The sequence below is a fragment of the Macrosteles quadrilineatus genome, unplaced genomic scaffold (assembly GCF_028750875.1).
Source record: "Macrosteles quadrilineatus isolate MER2022 unplaced genomic scaffold, UCM_ALF_1.0 Scaffold_5__1_contigs__length_97177068, whole genome shotgun sequence".
NCBI classification, from domain to species: Eukaryota; Metazoa; Arthropoda; class Insecta; order Hemiptera; family Cicadellidae; genus Macrosteles; species Macrosteles quadrilineatus.
This window is the reverse complement of record NW_026542598.1, coordinates 76,211,076-76,222,328: the sequence shown is the minus strand read 5'-3', so window position 1 is coordinate 76,222,328 and position 11,253 is coordinate 76,211,076. Positions and strand designations below refer to the sequence as shown.

General features: G+C 34.6%; 2 protein-coding genes across 5 annotated transcripts in view; one reads left to right on the top strand and one right to left on the bottom strand.

The window, feature by feature from the left end:
• Window positions 1–1,028: 1,028 nt before the first annotated feature.
• LOC128995431 (uncharacterized) lies at window positions 1,029–3,334 on the bottom strand. Its single transcript, XM_054420448.1, has 2 exons — window positions 3,250–3,334; window positions 1,029–1,926 (listed from the first exon to the last, which is right to left on the bottom strand). Exons 1-2 carry the CDS (start codon window positions 3,250–3,252, stop codon window positions 1,180–1,182), a joined length of 750 nt encoding a protein of 249 aa, XP_054276423.1. The 5' UTR covers window positions 3,253–3,334; the 3' UTR covers window positions 1,029–1,179.
• Window positions 3,335–6,426: 3,092 nt separating this feature from the next.
• Window positions 6,427–11,253, top strand: part of LOC128994073 (large proline-rich protein BAG6) — a 64,189-nt gene continuing 59,362 nt past the window's right edge. For all 4 annotated transcript variants that reach the window (XM_054418305.1, XM_054418307.1, XM_054418306.1 and 1 more), the window contains exons 1-4: window positions 6,427–6,730; window positions 8,717–8,787; window positions 9,836–9,953; window positions 10,891–11,100. In XM_054418305.1, coding sequence (XP_054274280.1) covers window positions 8,725–8,787; window positions 9,836–9,953; window positions 10,891–11,100 — 391 coding nt within the window. In that variant the 5' untranslated portion in view covers window positions 6,427–6,730; window positions 8,717–8,724. The remainder of the gene's footprint in view (window positions 6,731–8,716; window positions 8,788–9,835; window positions 9,954–10,890; window positions 11,101–11,253) is intronic.

Here is an 11,253-nt window from a genome sequence, read left to right as displayed (position 1 = left end):
ATAACAAAATGACATTTAAACATTATACTTTTAATAACCATTGTTTTAGTCATTTTTACCCGCCATTTTGTTATTAGTGGTCCCATTTCTATTTTCTTTATGTTAATTGTTTAGTTTTGCTAAGTCCTGTAAAATAATAAAAAACTCAACTATACTTACCATTTGAAAATTTTGAGCTACCTCCCACCCCGCCCTAGCACTTAGGCATAATTTTCAAAATTGACCCTAATTATTGTAGCCCCTTATATCTAAAAAGGTTGCTGCAAACCGATTTCAAATATGTTAAAAAATTAAGGGGGGAACAAGTTAATTGATTGTTGGGATTTTTTTCAATTTTCCCACTGCAGTTGTGATTTTTTACTTTACACTTTACACAACTGCCATTAGAGCGTCGTCAATGAGTGGAAACTGGAAACCTTGTTTGTAAGCTATTGGCGGTGATTATTTAAAATATGTCAGTTTCCCAGCCCTATACAACACTGATTCAAGGTCTTTTTCCCGGTTATCAAAACTCAAGAACAATTTGATCAACAAAGAATCTCCAGTTCCTGACATGGATGATCCCGAGTTATTTAATTTTTATTTAAGGTTACACATAATTGCACTTTCGATTAATTAAATCCGTTATGTAGGGAAAAACGTTTTAATCTCACTTGATTTGGATTTGCTTTCAAAACGTGATCGGGAATGGTTGCGGTATTTTTAAACATATCAGTGACATCTAGAAAAAATAATCTTGATCCAGCAGCTGTTCGTTATTTCTTAGATGACGTATATGATAAACATTAGAACACTTGACAAAAATTGCACAAAATTGGGGTTTTTGAACGTCCATAATTTTTTAAATAAGTAGTGAGGCCATATTTTAATGGATAAAGACACTCTCGCCAATCCAGTGGACACATTAAAATGATTTGAAAATTGATAGATACTCTCATTTTTTGCGTAAAATGCCTTCTGAGCCGTGACAGACAGACAGAAATTGAGATAAGACTTGTTTCGGATTATTTAAAACGTAAAAATAACCTAAATATATATAATTCTGAGCAATATACAGACAAAACTCTAATTTTATTTATATAGTTATGCATTCTCATAAAATTTTAAAACAAAAACATGCATCGACTTAATCTATGCTAAAAAATGCAACAAAAGTTTCACACAGTTATTTCACCTTCCCTAAGAGGGAAAAGTGTCTACAGTGACAAAGACTGACAATTGGCCACTTTCATCAACAAGTTTCTTCAATTTTTCGATATTGAAAACAGCTGCATTAGTCTCCATGGACTCATCATCCTCATATGGCAAGACTTCGATCATAGATTTAAACAGAGTTTGCTGACCACACTTGTACTTTACTATCACGTAGTACTCAACACTAGATTTCTCACACTTAACATGTCTAAAGCTATGATAAAGTTTGTTTCCTTTCTTCCAAAGTTTAAAAATTAAATATTGTTTTCCAACTAGCTGATTGTAATACTCAGATTTCCAATCGTCTAGGAATCTGTTGATTACCAAGCATGTAGTGACTTTTAGCTGATATTTAGCAAAGTAAAAGCTATGGTTGTTGATGTGTTCAAACCACTCGATGACGGCTCCAGACCATTGACAGTTGGTAACTCTACACTTTATCTGTCTGTAAACACAGTACTTGGAGTGCATATCCAAGATGGTAAAAGCCCGACACATTCCATTAGGACAGAGCTGTGGCAACACTGACAGCAGCTCCTCCAAGACCCTGGGAGGGACGTCACTGAACGGTCGGCAACACACATGGCACTTGGCAGCATTGTTCCTACACTGGCCACAAGTTGCGTGTCCGTTGACACACAACACAACTGGTGACCTGACCAACTCCAGGCACACTGGGCATTGAGCGATGCTCTCTACCCGATCCATATACACTTGTACTTCTTCATCATCCTGGAACATAGTCATTCAGAAAATACTAGTTACGACCTTCGACATAAAAAACAAAGCTCAACAAACTAATGTTTGTGTGTAATAAAATCTAAACACACCGTTAGTAGAGCAGTTGCTTAAGGGCAGAACTTATTGGAGAATATATATGTGTTTGTTATTGTAACAAATCTGTATATCAATCCAAAAGTATTTATGGATTTTTAGAGGACTACACACCTCCATACACCTACTTCTAAAAATATTTGTCTTGACAAGAAACCTAGCAGAAAACTGTTAATATTTTTATAAATTGCCATGTAAGGTCCCAATCCCTTTCAAAGGGAATTTTCCATGTGCCATACATTATGTGACAGATAAATCAGCTATGCATATTTAGGCTATATTTTATTCTTTTAATTTATTACTTCATTTTAATCATGAATCAGGAGTTCCCATTATTTTTACTATTCTGTTTGGTTTATTTCAGATTAACTTTACCCAAATCAAGTTATTTTCACAATAAATAAATATAGAACTATATGAATGTAATATGTTGGAATAGTCCCAGTCCGTAGTAGACCGTAGCAAGAGCTCATTGTTAAAATTCCAATGAAAAAAATTAGGCGGTTTCAGGGGAAGCAATTCTATATCCCCTCATGGTAAGACCTGGACCCATTACCTATACTTTTTGTTTTGATGTCCCCATAGAGGCCAAAAACACCTTCCATTGAAATTCATATATATTTTTTTTATGTCCATTAGACTTATTTCGTCAAAATTTGTTACAAACATGTAAATCAACGTTTATTCTAACAAGTTCGCAAACCGGCATCATCGGTCCAAGAGAAGGGGGTTTTATGATGAAAATTGGGTTCTCTAATTTTTGACCATCAAAACATAAAATTTCCAAATTTCTCTTTAGACCTCTTTAAAGAGCTTACAAAAAACAAATATAATTTAATATATCAAAGTGTTTTTTGTACGGTTACCAGAAAATGAAAAAAAAATTAAAATTCTCATGTTATTCTTATGGAGAATATTGTAAAATGTTGTAGTTTGCTTGTTTATAGATATAATCTGATCAAACTTTGCAAATTTATTTATTTTATACTAAACTATTAATAATTTACTAAAATCACACTTTTATTATTAATTAGTTTCTTTGTAGCAGCAAACCTAAGGACCGTACTAGTTAAACCCAATTTTATTTAAATAAATTTTATTGAAAATCAATTCAGATGAATGAAAATTCGCTTAGTCGGCAGGTTTGCTGGGGGGTATTTAATATACATACTTTCTTTAACAACAGATGTAAAGTAATATGTTAAATAACCTTACACTTACCATGTTTTAATATCCTAAAAACTTAACATGCTACACAATGCTCTCTCTTGTCACAACTTGTCTACAGTTTGACCAAGCAATTGAAGCAATTCCTTTCCATTTCCTTCTTCTTCCTATTGGCAAGCTCTGACAAGCTTATTATCATGTGTCCAGGATAAGGACAACAGGAACAGATAACAAGATGGTATGTTTATTTTTTGCCTTGACTAATACCAACTGTTGAATACGGAAGGAATAGGTAAGTTACTAAACTTGAATAAATTATTAGTCTATTAGTTACTTATAATATAGAATATTGTAGTTGTTGCAAATAACGTACCAAAAGAAGTTTGTAATTAATTGTTATTGAGACATACTTTATATGTATTATTTCTAGTACAGTACACAATTTTACTAAAAACTAAACGCTTGCAATTTTATTCATACTTTCCAAGATACAGAAACTGACTTCTACATAATATTAAAGAATACAACCTTTTATACAAGCAAATTTAAAACGTAAGTTTACAAAACTAAATACTGGTAGTCATAATAAATTCAGTTGATCAAATTTTAATGAAAGATATGACAATGATAACGAGTAACTTAGTAACTGTTGATTGGCTAGCTTTTTAAGACTTGACGACAATTTGGTTTGAAATATTTATACAAGTTTACCCTAAACATACGACTTAGAGTAAGTTGTTGTATTAGTGCAATATTTCTGCAGTGGTAAGGGGAAAGTCCATCAACAACCGGTCAGCATTATTTTTTAAACAATTTTCTCACTTTACAGTGTGAGGTTTTCTTCTACCTTCTCATAGAGGGCACCAGCCTACAGTACATAAGAGATAACTAAAGCAGGGTGAGAACGGATCTATTTAAATATTGTACCGTAGATTACTTTTTTATTTTTTTACATAATATTTTTCACATGTCTATAATCAGTCATAATCACTTTAGTGTGACTATATGATTGAGATTTTGCTGTTTATATATTTTGTTCTTATTATGTTACTAAAAGTTGTAGTTTTGCTCGATTTCAAGCAACAGGTTATCTAGTCATTAATTAATTCATAGCCCATTATTTCATTAATCCTGAGTCTGGAAACAATCTTTTCCATGTTTGTTTCTAGTTTGCATGTTGTTATTGGAGATTCCTATGGAAATAGCTTATTCCCTATATGGGAATTTATTTATTTGACGGTAACAACCATTTACAATAATATGCTATAATATGCTAAAAATTCTAATAAAACAAAACATATGAAAAATTTAATGGCTAACATTGGTATGGTACGTTAACATCATGACATATTTTTACAATAGATAATAATAAATGTATGTATAGTGTTATAGTACATGCTTAACTACACAAAAGATAGACATTTGCTTAATGGCTACAATATGAAAATTTAACAAAGTAATGATTGCAATACATATAACAAGACAGACAAAATAATTGAGAATTTACAACAATGACATTAATAACACAGCCATAGTGATACATGCAATAGTGTTGAACAAAACAAAAGAGAAAAACATTGAGAAAGCAACTGACATTATAAATAACTAAATACATGTCACCAGTAACTAGCATTTCCACAACAGCTCATTTACAGTGACTTTGAAAGACTTATGACTAGAATTGAAGAAGTCAACTAGTGGTGCAACATTCCCTAGTCTTTTGGATGCGGACCATAGTGCGAGTTTTGCGCATAGTTTGTACTGGAGTGCTGTCTACTAAAGAGGTCCCTGGATCTATTTACTTTTGGTAGGTACGTGGAAGTTTATCCTACTGAGCAGTTCACTAATCCACCAGTCCATTTAAAATCTTGAAAAGGAACAATACATCCTGAGTTTCACATCTGGACAACAAAGTTGGTAGGTTAATCTGAGCAGCCAAAACATCCAAGGGAACTTCCATGAAGGAAGGCAAATCCAAGTCTGAGTCCAGCCAATCGTAGAAATCTATTCTGGATCTTCTGGAGGCTATCACCAAAGGGTAGACTGATGGGGTGCCCAGACTACAGATGAGTATTCCAGCAAAGGCCTTACATTGCAGCAGTATAGGGTTCTAAGTGTCTGAAGTTGGGAAAGATGTCTCGATGAGCGTACCAGGAGTCCCAACGCACGGTTAGCCTGTAGGCAAATCCTATGCTTACATGTGCTTCAGCACTGAGGGATGGCATCCATACAACTCCAAGGTTCCTTAATTGTCAAGGGCCTATCCAGGGTAGTTCCATTAACATTGAAGTTGAATTTAAGTGGAGAAAGGGATTCTGTGAAAGCAGAAACTGAAAGACTTCTTAAGATTGGAATATTGCCAAAACATGTCGACACATAAATTGGCACATTTATTTATACAAGGTACGGTAAGCCGGCCACAGGAACAATGAGAACTACAACAAAGTTCAGTGTACGGAGAACTCACAAATTTTACAGTCCCGACAAGAGGTACCTTTTCTTATCTTATGGAGAAATAACATAGGGCCGACAAGAGGTCCCTTTTCTGAAATGTGATTTTTACGACATGCTTAAATAAAACAATTATTTAAATGAAAACTACCGGGAGTTAAGACGAACATTTGTTTTGCCTCCAAAGAGGACATTATAAGCTTTCTTTTGATACAAAAATCGCGCGTTTCTTATATACGAAAAAAACTGTTTTTATGCGTACCGGTATTAGAAATTTTCAAAATGGGTTTTCTAAAAATGACCCTTTTCAAAAAGCGTAAATGCATGAGACTTGCACCAAGTGATTCGGAGTTTAATAAGGAATTCAAATATATACATAACTCAAAATCGAAAATACCCGACAAGAGGTCCCTATTCGCTTTCCACATCACCTATAGCATATGTTTTATCTATGCCTTTAGTCCCCGTTCCCGTCGACACAACCATAGATCTTTAATAACTCCGAGTTCACGAATACTAGAAAAATACGTAGAGTTATTACGGAAAAATCTCTCTCCAAAAATGGACACAACTTGTGCAGCAAAGTCACCTTAAATTTTGTTAGTTTGTTCCATAGATAAAACATGTTGTTCCGAGACCGAGGTCTCACTCTCAATCCTCCTCAATCCTCTTAGTCCTAATTTCATTTCAATCCGATCCGAACCTCGTTTTAATTTCCAATTGCATTTCCCAATCCCAAATAAAATCTCCTCTCCTTGTCTTTCTCTCTCTCTCACTCCTTTACAGGGTTGTGGTTCTTTAATTATACACACGTCTAACATTTTGTATTACAGTAAACTAATTTTCATGCATTATAAAGTTAAAATGTCTCTACAATTGAGTTTGTAGATTATTATTACTTTGCTTTGTATTTTAATGGGGTTTCTACAAAGCTGTGTCATAGTTATTTAAGTGCTGATGATGTCGATGACAGTGGTGGTTTGACACTTGGGTTGGGAACTGCAGAAGAAACCTCTCGGTGGTTACCAATTTAGAAGAACTTTACAAATTGTCAGTACTACTTAGCATCTGTGTTTTGATAAAGGTAAGTCATACAAATTATTTTCAGTTGAGTCAACAATTAAGTAGGCTAAACTTAGTCGGTATGCGCTTAAGTTTATATGAGACCTAAACTTAGGCCTAATTGGCTTGCATACGCATTGACAATTGGCATAAGTTAGTTGGGGGAAATAGGTTTTAATCACTTTTTCACACACTAAATAGCGTGATATAAGTTAGTCTAGGCAATTCAAACTCCAAATAACTTACCCCTACACATATTTTATAAGTTAGGCCTAAGTTGCTGATAAGGCTAGCCCTATTTGATTATAATGTTGCCACAGAGCAATGTGACCTCAAAACAAGAGTGAAGCTTTTCTTCTCTTCAAGGCTATTGCAGACCCATGATAGTACCTCTAGCTAAAAGCTAAGGAGCTTTCACCCTAGTAGGCCTACGTTAGAACTTATGTGTTTAAAGCTTAACACATATGGAATAACTTTGTAAATGATTTTATCGTACCTTGATTGCAATTAGCCTAACTTATGTTGTTCCCTCATGAAATACATACAATTTACTTCAATTATCTACAATTACACTCAATTTAATTGAGACTCTGGGCTATTCAGCGCTGCGAATCCTGTTGTAACTTAGCCCACTTATAACTTGCCAGTACTCAATAAGTTATGGCCGAAGAGCAGATCTCGTTGGCTGTGTTAGTTATCTTGTTTTAGGAAACATAATCCTGGATACAGCTTTTTAATAAGGAAGATTAACTGAAGTTATATGTAATTAATGGGGGTTGTGCCTAGTTGTCCCATTCACACTTGTCTTGGCACCTACTATTAGCTAATCAAACGAACCAAGTTAACACCCCCTACCTTAATACAAATCAATTCAGTTACAGCGACATATTTAATTATTTTCTACTTTATTTTGGAAGGCGATAACTTAGTGTTGTTTTTAAACAATTAAATCCATAATTTTAAAATGTACGGTATGAGGCTAATTACAACAGATTTAATTACAACTGCTATAGACTATAGACAATGTTCTTTATTTACATTCGTAGGAGAATAGTAGGCCTACATGCGTAAAATAAAATTTAGTTTCAATCTTTCATATACCATAGGCCTACTGTACTTAAACGACTCTATGCAAATATGACGTGTTGATTGTTAACAGGTTTTGAGGTACAAATAGCAGGTAAGTTAGTTACAAATGTTACCACGTGCTGTGAAACAGGAATCGACAAAAATAATCCTGCACGAGTCACTAGCTAAATCACAAAACTTAAACTAAACTTAACAAAACAATTAGGCCTAAACAAGCCTACTTAGAATTTTTCCCGTACATTTACAGCACTATATTACACTTAAATCAGGGGAGACTTGTGCTATGACGATTTGGAAGATTTAAATTTGCAGCGATATGCAGTAAAAGTTTAAAACAGCGGCTTGTGCTAGCTGGAATAAATGTTCGTGATTGGATTTCTTTTTCAATTGTTGACCACAATGCAATTAGACTACATATTTTATCCTTTCAGGATATAAATTATAGTGTATCGATAAAATTAAAATTTGCCCCAGCTTGCACCGCAAATTGTAATTTTTATACGTGATGCATAACAAAAGCGATCCCACAAGTCGACTTGCACAGACACAGAGAGAGTGAGAACAGGGCCTGGCTTCTTGCTTACACTTCGACTCCGCCGACGAATCACAGGCCTATTTCTGCGGTGTGATTGGACGGTTGTGGTCAGCTGACGGTTGCGGTTTTGCTTGGAGATTTGCACTTGAAATTCAAATTCAGTACAAGAGGTAACAGATAAAATTTAGCCTAATATATACATGCTTTTTAGATATGAAGATTCATAAATAATTATGCCTAAGTTACTAATTTATTATTCTATAGGAGTTTATTAAGCGAATTAACCAACTGATTAAAAGGAAATTAAGGTAGGTAAATTGCTTTACAAAAGTTTTCAAAACCTTACATAAGCTAACTTATAAATAAAAAAAAAATATTTTTCAGGGTGAAAGATGATTGAGTTGACCGTAAAAACACTTGATTCCAAGAACCACGCCTTCTCAGTTCCTGACGATGTAAGTATAGCCTTTTATAATCCTTATTATATTCAAGTAACCTACCTATCTCATGGAGATCCTTATAATTTATAGGCCTAGGTGTTCGACAAAAAAATTAACAAAAAACTGCTTATAGATTTTGTTAGGCGACGTTATAGGCTAATAATATTAGGTAGGTTGAAAATATCATAAGCGTTTTGGTGAGCTTTTATTGAAATGAATTTATCGAGTGTACTAAACAATATTATCATTCTTTAAAGCCTTTTGTAATGTTGCCTAAAGTAAGAAAATGCCAACCGTGGAAAATGATATCAATGTTGCCGTGATAGTGGGAGAGTAGCCTATCATTAAACAGGGTTGTAGATGCTACAGTCGCATGAGATAATCTCGGGTAATCGCTATCGCATGTTAGACAATCAGACACAAAAAATTCCTGATCTAGGGCATAACTTTAGCCTATCTACTGAGATTTCCTGGATTGTGGTATTTTTATGACCTGTGTAGAGTTTTGTTTATAGGCTAAGTTACTCAAATGTTTTGTAGGACTTGTTACTTCTGAGCTGAATTGTGATTATCCTAATCTTTGAGCATAATTATTATTCTACCCTAGAGTGGCTTGTAGATGAAAATCAGCTTAAAATAACAAGTTAACCAGTGAAGTTGTTTTTTATCCTACCTTAAACTAATCCCTTGACGTGCGATTGATGTAGGCTCAATGTCATAAACTAACCTTAAACACAGTAGACCTACCTATTACATTTTAGTTTTATACTTAAAAAACGTGTGGTGCAGTGCAAGTATCTTTACTTATTCATCTATTTTACATTCCAACGTACAGCTCTATTTTGACCCACATAGGCCTACCTTAAATTTAAAATTTTTTAATTGCACAGGTTTGCAGTTACAAATTTTAACTTACATAGGCTGCAAATACTGAAATATTTTAGTGAAATTTGAAATCCAAAAGGTTTTTGAAATTCGCTCAGTCTGCAGGTTTGCTGGGTAAGGGGTATTTTATTGATGTGGAAATGATGACTAATCTTGCTCTTGTTTGTTGATATTGCAGTTAACAGTGAAACAACTCAAAGAACGGATTGCTGACTCTGTGAACATTCCAGCGGAATCTCAACGTCTAATTTACTGCGGAAGAGTTTTACAAGATGATAAAAACCTCAGCGAATATGGTTACTGTAGTCTTTGACTATTACTAACTATAGGATTTTTAATCTCTACATAGGCCTAAGGATTACTATTTCTCTTAAAGTATACGTTAAGGCTTTATCTAAGCTTACACGTTTTTTAGGTTTTAATTTTAAGTTTGACAGCTCTTTTACCTTGCATTTCCCTATGCTCATGGGTTTCGGACATGTGCGTGGAGAATCTATCAAGTCATCTAACAAAGGGTAATTGGTACAATGCAAGAATGAACAGTAGGCTACTGAAAGATGTGACAGAACCAATGGTCACATGAATAGGGTGTGTTGCTAACTAAGTAGCCTAGCTATAATCTCTTGGACTCTTGGTACAAGAATACTGTACTTAAAACAGTTTGAAAGAGATGGGAACAGAATAGTTTAAGTTACCTGGCATCGTCAAATGATCCTTATTTTTATTATTAGCCTACACTACTACAGTGGAACCTTGATCAGAAGACCCTCGATAACAAGTCACCCTTGATAACAAGTGTCATTTTAAAATCCCCTCAAAATTATTTTACCCCTAATCACATGTTATTACAAACCTCGATAAGAAGTCAACCTTATGATAACAAGTCTTCTTTTACAATCCTCATGAGAGTCTTGTTATCAAGGTTCTACTGTATATAGTTTCGGACATCTTTAAAGTCCATTATCAGGTGACAAAAACATCTGGTCATCTGATGAGGACACTTGGATGGAAACTATATAGTAGTGTACTGTATTAAAAACAAGGATCACTTGCCAAAGACAGGTAACTTAAACCATTTTGCTTAAATTTAGTGACCCAGAGGCTACTACATCATTAGATTAGGTCCACTTTCCCTTAAAAGTGTATGTGATTGTTCCATGTAAAATGACACTATAGTAAAATCCGAAAACTTAGTATGGTATATAATTAAAATTATTGTTTTACAATTCACAGACGTGAACGGAAAGGTGATCCATCTGGTGCAGCGAGCTCCACCTTCCAGCAATGGTAGTGGTCCTGATCAAGGTCCCACCACACAGGCTGGCAACGGCGCAGGAGGCCGGCGCTCACAGCAGTGGCGCACGCTGTTTGCTCCTCCGAGAGGCAACCCGGCCATGTATGTGGGGGCCATGGCTTTTCCTGCAGAGTTCATGGATGCTACTGGTAAGTCAAACAAATTACATAAACAGCTAATTGTAGTTGCCTACATTTGATTATCATAGCTTATCCCTGTATATTAAAGTTGTTAGCAGTTTTTGAATAAAAGTGAACATAATGGAAATTTCAGTCACTGGCAGAATGCGATTAAATGATTTC